Here is a 22,273-nt window from a genome sequence, read left to right as displayed (position 1 = left end):
TCACCAAGATGTGTTTAAGACGGGTACTCACATGGGTGAGGCTACTGATTGTGATAAAATGCAACACCTTCAGTCGTTTTGTGTGTATCTGACATAATAACACAGGAGCAATGCACCGTCAGGGAGTAGCTGTCCAAAACCCATTCAAACTGAGGCCTTATTAGCCTATTTACCTTATTAGCTGTGGTGTCCTGAGTGCCTGCTGTGGTGATGGAGAAGCTGTCCATGGTGCTGATCTGCGTGGCAAACTGCGTGCCAGCTCTGCCATCCCGTGGTTTAATGCCGAATGAGAGGTGGGAACCCTAATCCCGGAACTTTGTTGTAACCCGAGATAAAATGTGGAGTGCACCTATCATGATGGCGTTATAGCGGTTGGGCTAAATTGTTGTTGATTCTTATGTCAGTAAGTGTGTCCTTTATCTTTTATACCTTTCGTAACATTGAATTTATAAGTGTCAGTACATACAGTAGAACTAGGATCTGCTTCGACATCTTCGTTAACCGTTGGTTTTAAACCGACATTTTCTCTAAAAGTGATAACAGAGCTGTGTTAGCTTGCAAGGCGATGCTAGCTAACTTGCAGCGTTACGGCGAAGATCAATCCGCTGTCAGTCAGGTGTCATATGTCACGACAGATCAAATATGTATTTTACTACACTATACAGTAAGTTATTGCTATTATAGGCTGTTAACTCGTTCACTTCTCGCTGTTAGCTACCTCTGTTAGCATCAGCAACAGATAAATATGAGCAAAATGAATGGCCAGGTCAGCCACCGGTGACTTAGCTTTGTATCAGCCGCTTATGGGCGAATGTCACGCCTAAGTCCATGCAAAAAATGGTCAAATTAATGCCGCTTTGCTCTCTTGCAAAAAAAAAGATAGCTGTCTAATATAGTTTTAGTTTTTACTAATCGCCTGGAGCCCTCTCTTCAGTTCGGCATATGTCTGACCCTGCAAACAGTATTTGATTTCAGTGCAGTTTCAACTTTTAGAAGTGGTTTATGTAGGTTACAGAAAGCCAGAGTTCACACTGCTTGCTGCTGGAGTAACAGGCGAACCCATTGTAGGTGAAAATTCAGTCAGATAGATACTGGTGAGTGTGCTGGATGTATGCCGAATTGAAGACTGGATCCTAATATAACAAAAATGTCTTAAGTGGTGCTCTGCCAGTATTGTCAGTAAGCAAACCAACGTGTAACTGCCAGATTGACACTGGCAGCAGGCGGTATGAGCGCACTTGCCAGCTCTACACCTTGCCAAATAGCCTTGACTACATTATTAGCCGCTTGTTTCAATCTCGACCTCATTCTTTCACATCCCTTCTTTTTCTCCAGCTAATGGACTGACACCAGCCAACTAAGATGCTACTAAAAGACCTTCCCCGAGAGGCGCTCATGCGCCCACTGTCCAGGAATGAAGTGGTGGGCATGCTGGTGAGGTTGACCATCTTTGGTGCAGCCACCTATTACAGCATCAAATGGGTTGTGGAAGCTATGGATCCCACATACAAGCAGAAAAACCAAGCCAAGAAAAAGGTATACAGAGTTTTATCAAATGTCTGGTACTGCATCAGTAATATGAGTCATAATAGGCCTGTCTTAGTGGTGAACTTAATGCAAATAGTTATTCGTATGAGTATGACATTAATGGAGAGATTAGAGCAGCTGCTTGCTCTCACATTATCAATTATTACACTTTGGATGTTTCTGCTTTTAAGTTTTAAAAGCAGTTTTTTTAAGATGTTTCTGCTTTTAAGCTGAAATGTGTGTGTGTGTGTGTGTGTGTGTGTGTGTGTGTGTGTGTGTGTGCGCGTGTGTGCGTGTGCGTGTGTGTGTGTGTGTGACCTCACCAGGCAGAGCAGATAATGAAGAGGATTGGTGTTGAGGGCGTCAAACTCACAGAGTATGAGATGAACATTGCATCTCACCTAGTTGATCCACGGAATATGAAGGTAATTTTTGTTACCAGACATTGTTTTGAAAAGTAGACCCCCTGTCAGAGTTTTTAACATCACATGTTCTTCCTGCAGGTGTCCTGGAGAGATATCGCCGGTCTGGATGAGGTTATCTATGAGCTGCAGGACACAGTCATCCTGCCCTTCCAGAAGAGACACCTCTTGGCAGGATCCAAACTCTTTCAGCCCCCTAAAGGTACCACAGTATGCCATCTCAAGGAAATTAGATGCATTACATTATATATATATATATATATATATATATATATATATATATATATACACTTGTTTTAAGGTACAAGCCAACATTAGGGAACAATACAAGATAAACTCAACATGGAAGTTTTCACTGATGCATTGATGGATCACATATGCATGTCACTAAAACCAATATGAGAGGAAGCGTATGAAAAATGATAGCACTTGAAACGAGGCCCCTTTAAATCTCTTGACTTTGACAAATTACAGAAGAGCTCTTCATGAACGTTCTTGCATTGTGTGCAGGCCGCTCTCTTCCTCATTATTGCTACAAAGCTATTCAGCACGTTGTAGTTCCATCTAGGACTGTGTGCCAAGATTTGTTCGTTCAGCGGCATGACAGCAGAGAATCACTTAAAGCAATACTTGACTTTTCATAGATCGTTTTCAGAGTTTGGCACAGAGCTCTCTACAGTGCTTCAGAATGAGTCAACCTCAAAAATTAGCCACACTGGGAATCCACTCTCAGCCCTGACCATCACGCTTTTTCTCCTGGTCTCAATCCACTGTTTTACTTTTTGAAAAATATGACTCACATACACACACAGAGAGATTGGGATAGCTGGGTCAGCTTTGCATTGTATAGAAAACAGCAATGATTGAAGTTCCATATAGGTATGTGTACTAAAATAGTGAAAAAACAATGGTATGGGTGATTTCATTTGTTTGTTTGTTTGTTTGTATTGTTCAGTTCTCAGGCCAAGGGCAAATTCTCTACAGAGTGTACTCTTTCTGGAGTATTAAATCTCCATTGGATCCAATATTCTCTACATGCAACATACACAATATGTATAATAGATTTGAGACATTTATTATATATTTCATACTATTTGTAACGTTTATTTATTTATTTTATTTTTATTTTATTTTTATTTGATTTATTTATTTTTTAAGTGCTATACAAATACTATATGTACACATTTAGCACATAGCATTTATACATAGACAAGATGTTATACACATAATACAAACTACGTATCAATGAATGTGCAGTGTGAAAGACACATAAATGCACTTGCAGCCTATTTATGTATCATGTATATATGTAAACAAGCAGTAAATTAGCCACTTAAATATCAATCCATGCAATACATTGTTGTTATTGTTATTTATTTTAAAGATCTTTACACAAAATCAACATGAAGAAGTAGTAGAAGGTTTACACAAAGACTCTTAATATCTGTGTAATGTTTTGTCCTCCCAGGTGTTTTATTGTTTGGTCCTCCGGGTTGTGGGAAGACCATGATCGCCAAGGCAACAGCCAAAGCTTCAGGGTGCCAGTTCATCAACCTGCAGGCCTCCACGCTGACAGACAAATGGTACGGCGAGTCTCAGAAGCTGACTGCCGCTGTTTTCTCCTTGGCTGTCAAAATCCAGCCCTGCATCATCTTCATTGATGAGATTGGTGAGTGTATCTAACAAGAAGCCTGTCATGAGTGATTACTTAAGTAAAGTGACACTGCTACGTTATTAACAGAGATTTATTTGGCACTGCTATTCAAACTAGGATTTGACTGAGATGGATTGTTGAAGGCCGATGCTGAGCTGCTGAGATTGATGCTGCTTATAGTTTGTGTTTTGACCGTTGTCAAGCCGAAAATATTAAAAGGATTCAGTGTTCCCCCCAGAATTGTTTACTCGCAAGGGTGGAATTTAGACCATGGTGGAACGCTGAAACTCACCATTGAAACAGAGACTAATGAAACTCTTTTGGGTGGATTGGCAGCTCCTGAAGGCAGGGTGAAGCAGCTTTCATTGCACATTTTACATACTGACATCCTGAAGCTGTTGATTAGAATCACACTTCACTTCCATCATATCAGTGGTGGATGACATGGAGCTGATATGCTGATTTTTATTAGAACGCTAAGGTCATCTTAATATATAACACAGCTTTGTGAACACTTTGTCTTCACACGTCTCATCTCTTCATGTGTTAGACTCATTCCTGAGGAACCGCTCCAGCCTGGACCATGAGGCCACAGCCATGATGAAGGCCCAGTTCATGAGCCTGTGGGATGGGCTGGACACTTGCACCAGCAGCCAGGTAACATAGCCAGGGCTCATGTTTATTATAACACTTGATCAGTTCAAGAGCAAGGGCTTGCTAGGTTGTCAGACTGCTGCACAACAGGTTGTTGTGATGGTTATGGTTCCGTAGGTGATGGTGATGGGAGCCACAAACCGCCCACAGGATGTGGATCCAGCCATTCTGCGCAGGATGCCTACTACATTTCACGTCGGCTTGCCAGTAAGACATGCACATACACACTCGCAGAAACCATGCACATGCACACAATATGCACCAACACTAGGGCTATGATTATGTAAATGCAGCATGATTATGATATGATTTTTAGGTAGGCAGCCTTTCTGTTCAAACAGTTAACGCATACAGAACCTGCACAGTAGAGCTGTCAGGCTCTTTGACTGCTGCATCCTGACCATGACCGTGTGTCATTTAAGAGACAGGCTGCGAGAGAGGGGGCAGAGTGACAGAATGGCTTCGTCAACAAACAGAAAAACTGACACTGGAAATAGTTCAAAACTGTGGCAGAATACAAATATACCTTTATACCCCGAGCTCAGTCATACACTAGTGCCTGCTGTTTCCTCCAAGATTTGGGACAAGGAGGAGGCCGGCCTGCAGCCACGTTAACAGCACTAGCGCTGCGTTAGCCTGACACTTGTTACAGTTGTTACGGTCGACCTTGGGCTGATTGTTCAGCCTCCAACCATGAATCAAATCAGTTTCATATCCAGCAAAAAGATTCAAAGTGATATCCATTTTGGCTCAGCAGGTGTCATTGTTTGGTAGCTTGATTAATGACTGTGAGCTGACCAGACTCTCTGTGAGTGAAATATCAAACCTGCTTGACGTGACCGTTCATGACAGTGGTCATTTTTCAAAAATATCAGACAGCACAGTGCTGTGATTGATAATTCAGAATCAATTATTCCACAGTGTCAGATTATAAATGCAGGCAGCAGCCAAAATAAAGGAAATCCCAGCAACACACAATAAAACTGCTGGTTAGCGTCCTACAGAGAAATGAGCAGACAGGAAACAAAACAAAAATCAGTGTACCATTATAGTCGGAAAACTAAATTTGCCCCCTCGAGACACACTCGCTGATGGAGTCCAAATCACAAGCCACTTTCACTGATGTGTCTTACTGTTTTTATGCTTTTGTTTTTATCAATCTGCTTTTTGTTCATTTTATTCTGTTGATGTGAGGCTCTTTCAAACAGTTTACTATGCAAAGTACCAATGTAGTTTAGAGTTTATTATCTTAGCCATATAGCTCTCAAATAACATATTTTCTGTTAAAAAAAAAATAAATAAAAAAGATAAAAAATACTATAATCAGGTATTCTCAAATGGGAACAACTGTATTCAGATGTCAGATGTTAGATGTCAAATAATAAATGTAGGCTCGTCCATAATGTGATGTAAAAATGTAAAAAAAAAAAAAAAGTAAAAAATTGCAAAGTTTGACGCGGCGGTTTTATGCTGTTATTGTGAAGACATTTTATGCTGCATCTTCTCTGTGACAACCTGTGTCCGTCTGTCTTTCCAGAACACCAGACAAAGGCAGGAGATCCTGAAGCTTATATTGGCAGGAGAAAATGTAAGCCATGTTTGCTTTTTCACTGTGAGGACCAACATGGCAAAAAATGATGCTCTGTTGTCTTTTCTAGGGGCCAAAAATGCTTTTTGTCAAATCATTTCAAATGAAATTTAGTCACCCTCACTTTAACTAATTTGAGGCCCTCTCTGCTGTCTTCTATTGATGTTAAGGGGATCCATTGACATCCATTTTTAACTTTATTCTAACTATAACTTTATTCTATTAAAAGTTTCTGCATTAGCACTTGAGTAAACATTGTTAACTTTCCTCAGTCTTCATCTGACACACTGTCGTAACATTCCAAGTATCACTTTAATTGCAAACCTGATCAGGCAACAGCCACACAAATAAAAGACTGCTCATTCTGTACATGGTGGCCTCATGTTTCCATTCTCCTCTCTGACATGCAGCTGAGCAACGCCATTAATTTGAAGGAGATTGCAGAGAAGACCGAGGGCTACTCCGGCAGCGACCTCAGGGAGCTTTGCCGAGATGCTGCCATGTACCGAGTGCGGGACTACGTCCGCAAGGAGCAGATGAGGCAGATCGCGCAGCAGCTGCAGGACAGCCAGGAGGAGGAAAAGTATGATTTATTTTGAAACAACCTTTCAATTACATAGCTCATGTGTCCAGTGGGCTGCTATTTATTGAGCACTACTTGTACTCAACAGTTCAGGGTTTGAGCAGTATAGGTATTTGAAGGCCATTATCCATATTTTGAGATAAATTTTTGTGCTAACACTCAATGTTCATGCCATAAAATTCGCCTAAATTGAAAGCATTTGATTGATTATTTAAAGAGTGAAAGCATGAAAAACAGTCAGACAATGGGACACAGGATAATAATAATTGTAATAAAAAAAGGTGTATTATTGATCAGTTATGCAATATGCAATCAAACAAACTGCATTGCCCATCATATTAGATGGATAACAGGATGACACTGACTGGCCAAGCTTAAAAATACTGTACGCATTTGATATTTCATAAAAGACCAAACTTTAGATCAGTCTAACCCGAATGAAGCTGAATATAGGAAGTACTGGTCATGGCTTCTGCTGTTGCTTAGCAACTATTGAAACTCCTTTTGAACCACAGCAATCGTACTAAAAGAAGAAATATTTTTAACTTGTAGTGTTCAGCACTCTGAGCACTGAAATGATTACTAAGCTCTCAGCACTAGGGGTACCATGCAACATTGTGTCTTTTCAAATGAAAATAATGAGGAACAGAAGTCAGCACTGAAAAGAATAGCAGCCTCAGCTCTCTCCTCTGTGGGTGTTTCAGTGGATAAAGCAGAACATGTATGCACACTGGGTCCTGTAAGGAGCTTTTATTAAATGTTCTTTGCATATTACACAGTGCGATGAAACTTAAAAGCAGCAATAGGTAAATTCATGCTTTGGCAGCCCCAAGTGGCAGCTAGAGATAGCTGTTTGAATTACTTCAATTTTGAAGGACTCGGTACTTCAGAAGTCATGTAACACAAGGTCAGTACACTGCACATTAATGTACAAAAACCCTTAAATGTCTTCTTTTTAATGTATTCAGCCCTGATCTGCACACGGGTGGTTTCATCTTTGCCATGCGGCCGAGCTTTGTTCAAACCCACAGAACCTTATTATAAATTCCAGAGGAGATTCCAAAGTTTCCATTGATGCTGAATATGTCCTGCTGATTTACAGGGAAATGTGTATAAAATGATGCACAAGGCATGGAGATATTTTCCATGTGATGTGATGGTGCAGCCATTGGTTTAATGTTTGTTAAAGGAATATCCAACTTTGCAAAACTTTAAAGGGAAAGTTCAGTGGTTTAATGTCTAGTAGGGGTGGTAACTGAGGTTCACCCACTGTTGAAGAAAATATCAAAAGACTACAACAATGAAAAATAATGTATAAATAATCTATAAATAATATATTTAAAATGGAGTTCATGGAATTCATGGTCACGATCTGGCAATCTTCTTTCTCCTGCCATTTTGTCTTTGTGCCTTGCCATGCTAAATAAGTAATGAGTGCGACACTGGGTGTGTTTTCAGTGCCTGGTGTTTGACCTCTGACCTCTTGTGCCCCCCTTCACCAGACCCCTGGATGAGGAGCGCTTGCGGCCGGTCACCCAGCTGGACCTGCTCTTTGGCCTGGACAAGATGAAGGAGTCTAAGCTCGCCACAGCCTCCGTGGTGCCCAACACATCAGAGGTCCCCCTGGACTAGATACCCACAATACACCTCCAATGGGAAGCAATTTTCCCCTCCCATCCATGGTAATTTCCAGCTCACCGCTCTTCTCCTGAGTTTGATGCAGAGGCTCCTCCACCACATTAGAGGTGCCCTTGGACCAACCCGCAGCCAGTCGAATATTGTACTTCATTTATCCAGGCGAGAGGTGTCTGTGCATGCGCTTTTTCAGCACACTCCTGCCTCACGTTGATGCTATTATCAACCAAGAGCTGCCCGGCACATCTGCAATCTCCTCTCTAATTCAGTGCCTTGCTCAAGGGCACTATGATGGCACTTGTTGAAAGAGGAGAAGGTGTTTTGTTTTGTTCACTTTCCCAGCCAAATTTTCTGAAGCATCCAGGGATCTGAACTGCCGCAGTACCCTTTCATGCACCTCCCTCCTCCGTTTACTTACTAACTCATGGAGAGGAGGAGCCAGTGCTTCAGGACAGAGTCTTCTCTCTCACTGCTGTCATCTCAGACCCGTGTAATCCTCTGAGGTTTGCTGTTCCATTTTCAAAATCAAGGATCATTCCCGTAATTGAGCAACTCATGAAGACTTAAGTCATTTAAGATGATGTAGGACCATGGGTATTACAGCCGATCACAAGGTCTTACTTTATTTTGCTTGGTGTTCCTAAAACGTTTTAGTAGAGTCTTCCTCTGCGCTAAAGCTGTGTGTGCTCTAAATCCTTGAACAACAAAGACCTCTAATACATTAAATGCATCCAGACACCATCAGAAAACAAACCAAATCTGTACATGCTGAGTGGAAATGGGGTCACAACTAAATCTTAAAATAGGAATCACAGCTGTAATTATCCAGAACACTTCTGTGTCCACATTCCCAAAACACTCACTCTTAAATACTGGTTATATTAGAATGTATGCCTAAGTTTGGGGCAGCAATAAATAAAGATTTTATCAGTTTCACAACAAATGACTACAAAAAAGTCTTCTCAGCTGGGAGAAGTTGTATCATAGGTGTCTAGCTGTCTGCATGTCTCTGTTTGTTAAAGCAAAGTGTGTGTTGTAATGTTAGGACAGTAAGGTCATGAATCAGGATTGCAACAAACATTTAAAAAAAAAAAAAAAAAAAAACTTTACATCTGCCATTACAATTGTCACCTACGAAGACTGCCACAGCCCTGTTGCAGTATCACTTTGGGTTAAGCTCAATGAAGCAGTTTTATTACCAATTACAGTCTTGTTTCACAAATGACATTGTAAGTAGTTTGTAAACTTTATTGTGCCATTGCATTATTGCTGAATCCCCTTTGTTTTACTTTGTGTGCTAAACATTTCATATCATATTCCATGCATGAGATAATGCCAGATATGGACTGCTCAGACTTCCACTTTGGTTTGTCTCTGTGGAGAGTGTGGTCACAGCAGTCTTTGAGATAAAGCTTGTCTTAATACACTGTATGCCTCTAATTATTTCCCAGAATATTGCAAACAGTGTCGTGTTTGTGGATCTGTCACTACAGTAGCTCCCATACAGACTGAGAAGGGGTTGCTTGTATTGACCAGTTTATCAGATTAAACCACAAGGTGGCACTGCAGTTCCACCGTGCTGTTATTGAGGCAGATGTTACAGATTTAGATGTAGACTGCTCAAACCTAAATATGGTGTATACATGTCATGTTCCTGAACCACTATCCTGAACTGCTTCTCAGTGTAAAAAGAGACAAAGGAACCGGATACATTGAAACTTTATCTCATTTAAGTCCTACAATTCTATATTACTGTAATAGCATCATTGAGCTCAATCATTCGTTTCGTGGCAAAGGTCATGTCGGTTTTCAGTTGTTACCAGATTTGCCATCAACTACGTTTCTGTATTGATTATGAAATGTTGAATATGTAAAGTTTATTTATTTAAGGCACAAGAAAATAAATGTGTTTTTTCTGCCATCAAAATGGCATCTCATGACATTTGAATGTGTTTGTCATTCTCTTAAGGTTATTTATTCTCCTTCCTCTTGAATGTTTAAAATGCAGATTTATTCTTACCTTTGCCACCACGTAACACCCAATCACTGGCAACATTTGATACTAACTGGTATGTAGTGTGATAATTTTACCATGCCCACTTTCTAACCTGAGTAATAATATGCTGCTTGTGATTTCTAAATTGTGCTGTGGGGACCCCAGAAATAGCTCTGGGAGCCAGCCACTGTAATAGGAGTGTGAATAAACATTATCTGTAAGTGAAGTCTCTGGCTGTTGCAGGCAGATCCTGTACCCTTTAGGCATGCATTAATAAGCCGTTGTTGGCCGCAGTCAAGCTTACTTTTCTTGCTCTGTTGCTATTTGTAGCTCTTGCATTTTCCTGCCGTCTGACAAACACTTCACAACTGCAAAAAGTTTACTCTTCAGGACTTCGGAGAACAGCTTACTTATGAATAATCTTGAAATGACAAAGAGTTTTGACTGGATTTTTGCCCGCGTGCTCTCTAAGGTCATGAAATCTGAATCACCCGCTCATAAGGGCTGTGTAAAATTATAATAAAGACCTTGCTGGAATTACAAAGGTTTCATGTCACACCAGCACTTTGATAATGGCAGTGGCTCCTCCTTGGTTTTAAGTCTCCTGTGGCCACCGCCCAAGCCCAGACTATATTGCTCACCAGGGCCTCATCTCTGCGACGTTAGTTATCAGTCTGGAACACATCCACGTCTGACTGCTCTGACCCCATTCAGCATCTCATTCATCCATATAGGGTTGATTTTATTATTTTTAACATTTGCACAAGGAAATGGCATTGCTGCACATGCATTAGGGCTAGATGATGTCTTTGACCAGATGCCTCAATATTTATATTCTATTTATATTTGCATGTTATAGTTTATAATGTGAATATTATGACCAAGCAGGTAGAGACAAATAATAGAGTTGCGAGAACAGACTACAAGTACAGAAAAATCTATCCTTCAGCCTTTAAAACCGGGAAAAAACAACACTTACGACATTTCAAGATATTACGATACATGAAATTCCAGATGATAAACCTCGACCCATATCACAATATATCGATGTTATGCGATGTGACATCATTACACATGTTCAGAATAGGGAACTATTTTGTACAACCAGTCTGCTGGCACTCACACAACTACTCCACTGTAATAAGTGAGTGAAAAACGACTTGCACTGTGCCTTGCTCAAGGGTGCATTGAAAGCAGCTGTAGAGGGAGGAGATAGAAATAGTACTTTACTCCTCTAAGCACCTCTCTCAATATTAGGCTGACCTTTCCTCGGTTCGACCGCCAATATGCTGACTCAATGCGATGAGCAGCGTCTCCCTGTTAAACATTAATGATGAAAATGCTGTAGTGTTAAGCAACAGGTCACTCCCATTGATCTCATGAAGGTCCCAAAGCCTGGCAGATGTCCAGGCCCCACTGAGAACAATGCAATGTTGGCACTAAATTCCATGAGAGGTTCAGATCGGGAATTCCCTATGAAGTCAAACAAACTGGTGTGTTTCAGAAAAGACGGCGTTCACGGAGGAGTTTGTTTTGCTCTGCCTTGAGAGATGCCAATAAATGCAGATAAATGTTGCCTGCAGCGTGGCCAGATGGTAAGGTGATATTTACAACTCAGACTTTAATGAGGCAACTCCAGAATGTTTTCCTCCAACTCGGTCCTGCCAGGCTGCACGTCTGATCTTTGACTCAGAGTCATTGATTAGTTATTCATAACGCTATTGATGAGTTATTCATGAAGAGGGAGTCAAGCTGAAAGTCTCCATTCTAGCCCTTTTCAATTAGAGGGCTTCTCCCGGTCAATAAACATGGTGGAAAAGTCATCCAGTCCACTACCCCCTCCCCAGAGTTCGGCTGGCTGCAGATGTCAAAGACTTCCTATGGAGAGAGGAGTTCAGAACCACATTGATTCACTTATCACCTGGCCACGGTCTCTCGGCATGGCTCCAGTGGTCTCAGGCTTTTTGTGTCAGATATGAGTGGTGGAGAGAGGGTACAGTACAATGGCCCTGCTCTGAAGACCTCAGTACCATCAGACATGATCGACCCAGCCCTGAGAAATCAACAGCAGCTGCAGTCCCAGCCACATTTCTCAGCAGGATATCCTGTTGGTCTGACCACCTGCTGAGGCACAGGGTTTTATGGCGACTGTAGATAAAGCCATATTACATAACTCTATAAAGCGCTGAGCAGCTCCAATGGAGAAAATAGGATTCACAGGGTCCAAGAAAGTGCTATTTACGGGAGGGCAGAGAGCTTAGATCAATTCTTCTGTGCAGATCTCCCTAGCTGGGATTTATTAAGATTATTTTGAGACATTTCTGCATTGTTGAACAGTCACAGTTAAGACAAATGAGACAGAAGGATGAGGGGGGCATGCAACATGTGTACTACATAAACCGGATTTGAACCCAGGACATCATGGGTACATGAGCCACCATGACGCCTGTGGTTTTGAACTGGCAACGTCTCCGGCTGTGTCCCAACAGCAAAGCCGCCGCCTGCTGCCGAGTGAGACAGTGTCCTTAACGGGCACACACGAGTTACCTCAGAGGGACTCTGGTTTTATGATGGGCTAGCAAGGCAGCAGACGTCATGCCATCCCTGAAACACCACATTTAACAGCTGTTGTCATTACCACTGGTCATTGCCGCTCCATTACTGATATTTCTTCTGAATTTTTTCTGTTTGAGATATAAAAAAGACCAAAATGGATCATAGATAAGTCATAATTACAGTAATAGCTGATAATAAATGTTACTGCAACCCAGTGGGTTCCATCAAGTGAATCTGAAGTAAACATTAGTTACTGAAACAAGTGACTTCACCTCTTATTTCATGGTAGAAAAGCAAAATTGAAATTTTAACTTAGATTTATACACAAACTGAGGTGTGTGACAGCTGGAGCTGATTGGTCCTGAGGACACACAGGGTTGTGGGATGTCCTATCCAGTGGAGGATATATCCGCACTGCATTCAGAAACCAGCCAAATGGAAGCACCTCAGCAGCAGCATTGTATGCAAAAGTTCAACCTGATGTGATGCTTTCTTGCCTCAGGATGCTGCCTTGGTAAGCAGCATTTTTTAACATTTCCAAGTCACAAACTAATGTGTGAATCATCCCCGAGAACCTCATGACCTCAGTCATTTTCAAAACTCCTCCTGAAACACTTTATTTCCAACAAATATGATTATCCCCACAATCACAATTTCAGTCAAGATGAGTCTCACCTGTGTAACAGGTGTAACCACACGCCTTTCAGTGACGTCAGACAAGCCTTGGATTTTTGTGGTAGAACACTGGGAGGACCCTCTACTTAGAGACAGCTGACCCATGACTACCCTGCAGCTCACATTCACTGTGACTGGTGTAGACATGGTTTGATGTGGGTGAGTTTTGTTGTGGACACTGTTTTGTTTCTGTTGCCTATTGTTTATTCTACACAGTTTTCTGTTTAAAATGTTTGTGTTATGAAATGTCATCATTAATTTCAATTGTGTATTTATTTTGTAACATCACTGACCAACTGAATTTCCTCCTTGGATAATTGTGTTTAAGTGGAAAATGAAAAGAACTAAAAGTCGGCCTTTTTAAATGTATTTTGACATGCAATCTACTGGAGGCCAATCATCCATCTTCTGATAGTGCTGTTTTCTGATACATGTGTTTATATATACTCAGTGGCCACTTTATTAAGTCCAACTGTACAATCTAGTACAATACAATCCAACTGTTCTACCATAAAGTTTATTTTCCTGCTGCCTATAAGATAAGACTTTATTTATCCCCCATGGGGGAAATTTAGGTGTTACAGGCAGCAGCATAAGGAGAGATGATTCAAAAACAATGGACACAGTATACAATATACACAATAAATACAATATACACAATATAAGACAGTGCAAAAACAGTGGCAGTGTGCAAAATCACAGCAGCAAGTGTGTACTATCACAGTGCAGCTTTATACCGTATTGGAGTTAAACATAATGCTCAGCTTTTCTTGTTGTCACAGTAATAGAGGTGTTCATTCACTTCTATGTTTGGCATTGAGCTCATAGTTAGTGCTGCTGTTGGACTGGACTGCATTTTATTGAGAGGTGTTTCTACTATTCTGTCCCCCCATGCATATAAATAGGGAGAACAAAAAATTAGAAACACCTGTCAATACAATGTAGTCTGGTACAGGCCGTCTGCAAACTACAACCTCAATCATAAGCATAGAATTAAATTTACACACTCTCCACATGAGAGTGAGAGTGAGGGAGAGAGAGAAAGAGAAAATGAAAGAGAGAGAGAGAGAGAGAGAGAGAGAGAGAGAGAGAGTCTGTTGGGGAACATAATAGGACTGAGTTTTCACACAAGCAGCTGAAGCCTCACACAAACAGATCAGACGTAAATCCTTTATTAAAACCTTTCAATAGAAAATCTTGAATTTGTGTCTTAGTGAGTAAGGTCACACTGCTGCATGCATCTACTACTTCTTCAGAATCATGCTAATCCAAGATGATTTAGGAGCTTTTATACTTACGAATTGCACTATAAACCAGCACACATCATACAGGGACAAAGGGCCCCACATTGCCAAGAGGCAATGAATGAATAAGCAGAACAATGTCAGTCCAGTCATTTCTGTACATTCACTTACATGGTAGAATGGCCTTTGCTTACAGCTTCAGAGATACTGCACATAATGGCAGATCAAAAGCTTTTCATCTGCTTTTTCATCTTGATCATCCAATTTCCCATCAGGGATAAATAAAGTATGTCTGATTCTGATGCTTATTGTACATTATTTCCAGCAAGTCTGTTTTTGAGGAATTTGTGTTTTAGCTTGACCAGTGACCACCATGCTTTATCAAAAGGATTTGGAAAGGTATTCATAGAGAAGTCCAAATATAGTAGAGTTTTGTCACATCATAGAATACCATGTAATCCTATAAAAATAAAATAAAATGAAATGAAATAAAATAAAATAAAATAACAAATGACCATGTAAGAACAGGATTTGGGAAAACCATTGCTGGTGAGACTAAGTTAATGTTGGGGGAGAGTAGAATAAAGGGTGTTCCCTTTATTCTAGTAGTCTCGTAACTTATACTTATCATAAGACAGGAGCTCAGATCAGTCTGTGAGTCAGTTGTGGGGTTATGATTGACACTGTAAGACCCTCCCACACTACAAGATGATCCAGGCTGATAATCAGTCCTGACCTGAACCTGTCTGGGCCAAATCAGGTCAAAAATTGAATTAGTCAATGTGGCAAGCATAACACATTTTTTTTAACAAACCGGCCCCTCCACTGTTTCCATCAAATAAAACTGCCTTTCATTCCCTGACTGATATCCCAATATTCTGCTTCAAGAGGAAATCCATCACAGTAGGAAGCAAGATGCTATCAAAATGTTGTTTCATTGTGACTTTAAAGCTGTGTGAGTGTTTATGTTTCCCACACCCGTGTACGAAGATGCTGCCTCCACAGGGAGTCCAGAGCGCAGCTTCGGTCAAGGTCACGGGACATCAAAACTGGGATTTTTTTTTTTTTTTTTTTTTTTTTGCAAACAACAAGCGGTTTGTCAGGTCTTGCATTACTGCTCCACCAGCTGCTGATTGAAGCTTTACTGCTGGTCATGCTTGTTTAGTCTCCTGCAGAGCTGCGTCTGGAAGGAACATTTTGATGATGCATGTGTTTCTTTTTTCTTTTTCTTTTTTCGAGTGCGGCTATCATGGCTCAGCCAAGGCACGGTCATAATGAGGAAGAATCTCACTCACCCTTGACCGGGAAGTTATAAAGCAGTAATGCGTTGACATCACAAATGGCCCTCCGTACTGTATGAGAAGCAGTACTGTAAATCATACAAACGGGAAAAAAAATGTCATCACAAATCAGCTCTGCTTTGTGTAATCAGTGTAGATTTTATGGTCCATGGGGTTCTGCTGGAGCTCTGCAAAAAAAAATCCTTTTTTATTTATTTATTTTTAAATATATCACTGATGAGTAGGACACTTGTAGTCAAGTCGTGGTAATTGAAGACAGTGATCATAAGGCCAAACAATGTCCAATATAAGCAAAGCCCAGCATGTTTTCTATATTTTCTTTCTTTGTCCTATTTCTTTTGTCCTATTTGACAGATTATATCTTCCTGTAACTTTCATCAGTTTGAAACTAAATATTAAGATGTGTATTATAAATGTAACAAATTGAAGACTTGTGAGAAGGTGGTAAGCTGAGTTTGGTTTCATGCTCCATCCCTGCTTCTTAATGGTAAGCAGACTTCTCACAACTTCCAGATAAAAACTGAAATTGAAAATTGCAGGTCTGTTTCACTCAATGTTTATCAGAAAACAGTTCAAAATGAATGAAAAAAGCCGGGCTAACTTTCTCCATTCAGCATTGAAAATTACTATTCATTTGCAACTACAACAGCTTAAAAAAGTTAAACAGTTAAACCCTGTTTGTGGGCTGCACTAAATAACTGGCTTCCTCATATTGTCTGGTGTCAAAATGCATTTTAGTTTTTGTCACATTTTACTTATTTGTACTTTGTTACTTTTAGTCTAATTTTTGTCAACAAAAACTATAGTTGTTTTAGTCCATCTAACTCAACTGAATTATTTTTCTTTCTTTGCTTTTTGCCCTCTGTAAATTCCCTGTTAAATGATTTGTTAGTGATCTTTATACATAGATGGAACTGCAGTCCTCATTCCTTCATTACAAAAGCCCAGTTTGTCCATATGTCTGTTCTTTTTTCCTCTCAGCAGCAGGCTGTTACAGAGACACCTTCCAGGGCTGTTCCATTACAAATTCAATTGGGCCAGATTGTAAAACGAGGAGATGTAGAATGCTCCAGACATTTTCAGCAGCCTATTGAAAACCTTTTTTTTAGCTTCTGGTAATGACATTTTTAGCAAAGTGAAATGAATGTAATAAAAAAAAATAGCAATGTTTATTGTTTCATTTGTGAAGTGAAAAAAGTATATATTTTGGGCACATATCTGACCCAGGCACATCACAAAGTGCAGAAACAGAGTAAAAAAAAACTCTCTCCTTCATCCTCATTGCAGTTAAAACACACTGGTTTGTAATCAAGTGTTTGCCAGTCCAGGCAGGGTTAAACCGACAGTTTTCATTGTCAGTTTTGTACGTTTCAGGGTTGACAGAGACATATCCTCAGCAGAGCACAAGCCTACTTGTGACTGTCAGACAGCCAGATGTTTTGAAAAGCCACTAGGCATGGCCAGAAATGACATTCACATGAGAAGTTGTTGACTTGTGGAAGATACAACAGTACAGTGTTTCTCACGCTGGCTTTGCTTCCTGATTTTAGATCACACTTGCAGTGCTGTACGCTACTACACAATTAAATTGCTGTGAACAAATCATTTTTTAAAAAAAATAAAATAATAGCACAATTAAAATTGATTGCTATTAAATTGTCTATTTAATTTAAGCTTGCTGAGCCACTCAGAAGTTGCCGGGCCACCAATTGAACAGGCTGCACATACATGCACAGATAGTTTCAGTAACATCCAGCTAACATAAGTTACACGTCTTACATTAGATGTGTATTATCTGGTGTTATATGTATTTTTGTGCCACTTGCAAAATAATGAAAACTGAGGTCAGGAGTTTTTCATTGTAATTGTGATGTTTTTCATTTGCCTAATGGCATTTTTCTCTTGTTTTTATTTGTTGACAGAAATGTCATTATCCTGCATCATAGTTTCTGTCAAGAAAGATTAATTTTTGTTTACTTTTTCTCTTGTTATCATCCTGAGTAAAGTGTCATAGATGAACTCTTTTCGTCATAGTTTTAGTCAACAACACTGCTTAGAGAATAGCAATTTCTACCTAAAGGGTTAGGGTTAGGCTCAGGGTCCCCTTTTTATTTATTTTATTTATTCATCTCACCTTTATTTAACCAGGACATTCACTGAGATAAAATCTCTTTTTTGAGGGAGATCGGTCGAAGATAGCACACCACTGCAAGGTTACAAAAATAATAAAATAGAGCATGACAAAAACAAAGAAGAGAAAATTAAAAATAGAGCACATTAAAAACAGACAAAGGACAATAGATACATAGCACAAAATCCAGCTTAGGAAGAGCAGCTGCACTCCTGGGTTACACAGTGTTTTATCAGAGCTCTGAGCTCTCCCAGGGAGACAAATCATTAAGCTGCAGTGTGTTTTGAAGGTTATTCCATGCCATTCCGTGATTGGTGATTGCACAGATAAGAGGGGAGCTTACCCAATATGGCTTTGTAAATAAAAATATAACAATATTGCTGTCTCCTTAGGCTTAACGATGGCCGGGAAACCAGATCATAAAGTACACAGTGATGGGTTCAGGACAGTGAGGATGGACTGTCCAGCTCTGGGGATTTGACTGTGGCTTTGCTCAAACACAGCTACTTGGTGCAGTAGATTTGTTGGAATATGAGCTATTTTTGTTTTTCTCTTCGCTCCTCTTGCCACACAACAGACATTCGAAAGAGCTACTCGAGCTGCTCTCATGAATTCCTATAACCCAGCCTTTTCATCCGGCTCTCCTTCTTGCCTCTGCTGCCTCACCTCCAACTGGATGGAGGGACGGGTTGCAGGAGAGGCTGCTTCATTAGCAGAAGCAATTGGAGTGTGTAATGGCGGCGGGGCAGCAGATGAAAGCTAATCAGAAGGTGTGTGGATGTGAGTGGAGGTGTTAAGAGACGGGCCAGCTCTTTGGGTCGGCTGCAGGTTCAGAGGGTGGCTGTTACTGAGCATCCCACCTTGGGCTGAAAGCTCTCCAAAAGCAGGGGTGCAGCAGCGATTTTGTATGTGTGAGTCGAGCGAGATTGTTTCGGGGGTGGGCAGCATATTGTGTGTGTGTGTGTGTGTGTGTGCGCATAGGTGTACATTCAGAGAGAGATAGGCACATATTTCTACTCAGTATTGGGAGAGGGATGACCTCTACCCCTCACTCATTTCTGCCTCAGATGCATATACTGCTCTGTGTACATTTTTTTTAAAGCACGGCTGATATTTACTACACTGCAATTTAGTCCAGAGAAAATTGAGCTCTCCTGCATGCATCTCCTCTTATTTCATGCATTTTAATGTGTTTTGGCAAAAACAACCATGTTTCATATTTTGAATATTTGTAATATGGATATAGCAAAATCTTGTATTTCACACTGACCTCTAATTCGCCTTACTCTCTCTCTCTCTCATTCTTCCATATTTTTCAGTTTGTATCTTTTTTTTTTTTTTTTTTTTTAATCTTGCTGATGAAGTGAGGGAAACAGCTGTATTTGGCCTCTAGGCTACTATGTCGATGTAATTTGTGGGTGGCAATTGTTGTTCATGGTTTGAGTCAATGTGTGTGTCCCCAAAAGCTGAAAACCTGCATCATTGTGTGCGCACATGGCCAGGTGCATCCATACTTTTATATATAAAAAAAGTGTATCTGCTTATTTTCTGAAAAAAATAGAAATGGAAAAAATCATCCCACCGCAGTGTTGTAACCCTTCCTCTCTCTCTCTGTCTCTCTCTCTCTCAGTGAATATTTCCTTCCTTCCTTCCTTCCTTTCTTCCTGCTCCCCTGCTTAGTTTTTATTTGACAAAGAAAGAAATCTTAAAATGGCACAAATGCATTCAATCAGAATATCTGGCAGGCTTGGCGCATCTTCGCCTGTCTGCTGCGATACACACATCCCCGTGTTCCTGAGTCACGTCAATAGGCGGGTGGTAGCTCGGCTCGCTGTGCTAATGAAGGAAGGACAAAAACACAGCACCCACCGAGGAAAACGGAGATGGGATAATGATCACTAATTAATCATGCGCAGGGGTCATGTGGCTCATCTCCCCACCACCGACACTGGAGCAGGAGGGGATGACTCACTTCCCTGTGAAGGCTGTAGATAGGAGGCAGCTGAATGCCCTGAGACACGGGCATCTCAGCAAGATGCCTTTTTATTAGCCTGAACCAGTGCTGCTAATATATGACTTTGTGCTTTGAGGGGGGAAAAGGTCGCCGAGTCGAGATGGGTCACTTGATAAACAAACATGTGCAGTGTACTTGAGACAGTGTTGTATCTTCATTATCATTTTATCACAAATCCATGGTGAGCACAGCACATACAGACACTGGCAACACTGGCTGAGGATTGAAGTTGCTGTTGACGCTGAGAATCTATTTTGTGCCTTTGTAATTTTTTGAGCTTTTTTTATTTTATTTTACTTTTACTTTTGTGTATGTTTTGTGGGAAGAGCTGCATATTTTCAGACAGCCATCACAGTGTGCAATCCTTTTAGGCTCTCCAATGGCACTTAATTGAAACTGGCGTATCATTAATTTACTTCATTAAATGTCCAATGCAACACCTCCGTGCAGCGCTCCATCGCCCAAGTTGTTGCTCCACCTCTTAATCGCGGAGAGGAGCGGAGAGTGAGTGTGTGTGCGGGAGTGTGTGCGGGCCGAGGGGCCTTGGACACTGTCCAAACAGCTCCTGCATGCCAGTTACTTTGGCCACCTAAGGCTGCCAAGCACTGCACTTGCTTCACTTAGCATAAACAAACAACATTTCCCTCTTCCTCTCATATTAAAAATTTATCCTGGTGCAGTGTGGTCATGACAATGAAAATATTACATAGCTACCAGTCCTCACATTCTTACATGAAGCCAAGAAAGAAGACTATTCGGCTGCTGAAAGTGCAGATGAGGCTTTGCAGCACCAGACAAAGCATAATTTTACCATTTCTTGCTTAAGACATACATTAATGTTTGACTGAATAGATCTGAAGCTATGTGATTTTATCTGACTTTATGGTGCATTCAGGTGAAAATATGTTAGGAAAAACAAAAGATTATAACTGAGACACATTCAAAACAGTCCTCATATATAAAGATGTATCCATAGATGTATTTACACACTATACGAAACTGGCTAGTTATTTTCTGCAACCTTGAGCACTGCTGCAGTACTGCTGTGGTGTATGTAATGCACCACATGGCTGATACATCAATACATCTACAGAGACATTTAGAATATTCCTGGGATCTCATTTAGAGTGGTCTTACAATACTTTGATCTTAGACATGTTAATGTGCTTGGAGTAAAGACCACCACAATGTTCTTATACATGAAATTACAACATTCTTAAGGGATAGGTTGGGTATTTTTCAACCCACGTCCTATTAAAATGTTGATACTCATCATTTGTTACTGTAAATCTCACAGGGTTGGGTCAGATTACTTTGAAATTTAGTCAGTGTAGTGAATATAAATTGCCTGGCAATATTTGTAATTAGTAACATTTTTGTTGCTGCTGTTTTCTAATTAAGGACTTTGTTCTTGTAATGCAAGAGGAGCTCAAATGTTCATCTGCCATTTTCAGTGTAAGTAGAAAGGGTTAAAACTCCAACATCTGTAAATCATCTTTAAAAAACAAACAAAAAAATATATTAGTTAAATCACCATTCAGAAAACTGAGAGGAGTGATTTACTTGGATATACAGAAGAACATATTGAGCGTTTAGAATTGGTCGAATCAAATTACCTTACAACAGCATGCTGGCATAAAAGGCCACATGTGTGTTGTATTGTTTATTTTGTTCAAGTTTTTGTTGCTGGTGTTTTGAAACTGTCCATTCAAAAAATGGTTCCAGTGCAGCCTTGTCTCTCAACAGTTTGGGAGATAGTCCCATAGTAAAAATATATGATCTATAGAATCACATCCATGGACACAAGTTGGCCATTTTTTTCAGGACAGTCAGATAACTTTAAAAGCAATGTATTTCAGCTGGAAGTTTATTTTGTGCCTGCACCACGTATTGTGGGGTAGCTTTAGAAGCCACCAAGTCCACATTAGGAGGTGGATACATCAGTCAACACCACTTTGACTCCAGTGACCAGGGTTCAAGTCTGAGGCGAGACCTGTGTTCATTTATATAAACCAAGTCCATGTCCCTAACCCGTCCCTAACTGTGTCCAAGTGCTTTTTATCCCCACCATGCTTTTGTTGGCTAAAGCTACCATAATGTAGCCCCCTCTGGAGATGGTTGTAGCCACTTAAAGGAAAGGAAAATTTGTGTTCATGGACAACAAATGTGTTGATTAAATTTCATGACTATTACACATCGTGTGAAACAGGGCTGCAGGCTGGTACTGAACTTTTACAGTGAAGCAGCCACGCCGCCCAGCTATCGCTAATGTCTTTGGAACATCCATCTTGTA

At 40.5% G+C, this 22,273-nt stretch overlaps 1 protein-coding gene and 1 long non-coding RNA gene across 3 annotated transcripts; one reads left to right on the top strand and one right to left on the bottom strand.

The window, feature by feature from the left end:
* The first annotated feature begins 296 nt into the window (after window positions 1-296).
* On the top strand, window positions 297-10,011 carry atad1a (ATPase family AAA domain containing 1a). Of its 2 annotated transcripts, none has more exons than XM_030060834.1 (10): window positions 297-403; window positions 1,336-1,536; window positions 1,854-1,952; window positions 2,031-2,151; window positions 3,418-3,618; window positions 4,154-4,260; window positions 4,375-4,464; window positions 5,795-5,845; window positions 6,256-6,428; window positions 7,931-10,011. In XM_030060834.1, exons 2-10 carry the CDS (start codon window positions 1,363-1,365, stop codon window positions 8,058-8,060), a joined length of 1,146 nt encoding a protein of 381 aa, XP_029916694.1. In that variant the 5' UTR covers window positions 297-403; window positions 1,336-1,362; the 3' UTR covers window positions 8,061-10,011. The 2 variants fall into 2 exon arrangements, with proteins under 2 accessions (XP_029916694.1, XP_029916695.1); XM_030060835.1 differs by lacking the exon at window positions 297-403 and adding an exon at window positions 646-664.
* Window positions 2,568-21,346, bottom strand: LOC115365709 (uncharacterized). Its single transcript, XR_003928784.1, has 3 exons — window positions 21,276-21,346; window positions 13,392-13,397; window positions 2,568-2,578 (listed from the first exon to the last, which is right to left on the bottom strand). It is a non-coding gene; the product is annotated as an uncharacterized LOC115365709 (long non-coding RNA).
* Window positions 21,347-22,273: the final 927 nt, after the last annotated feature.

This window comes from Myripristis murdjan, chromosome 9, assembly GCF_902150065.1.
Source record: "Myripristis murdjan chromosome 9, fMyrMur1.1, whole genome shotgun sequence".
Classification (NCBI taxonomy): Eukaryota; Metazoa; Chordata; class Actinopteri; order Holocentriformes; family Holocentridae; genus Myripristis; species Myripristis murdjan.
The sequence above is the reverse complement of the archived record's forward strand: the minus strand, read 5'-3'. Positions and strand labels throughout refer to the sequence as shown.

Excerpts from the sequence above, each read along its gene's own strand:
- atad1a (XM_030060834.1), top strand. The coding sequence starts at position 1,363 with ATGCTACTAAAAGACCTTCCCCGAGAGGCGCTCATGCGCCCACTGTCC. Across the intron at positions 2,152-3,417 it reads ACTCTTTCAGCCCCCTAAAG|GTGTTTTATTGTTTGGTCCT; the intron begins GTACCACAGTAT and ends TTGTCCTCCCAG. Across the intron at positions 4,465-5,794 it reads CATTTCACGTCGGCTTGCCA|AACACCAGACAAAGGCAGGA; the intron begins GTAAGACATGCA and ends CTGTCTTTCCAG.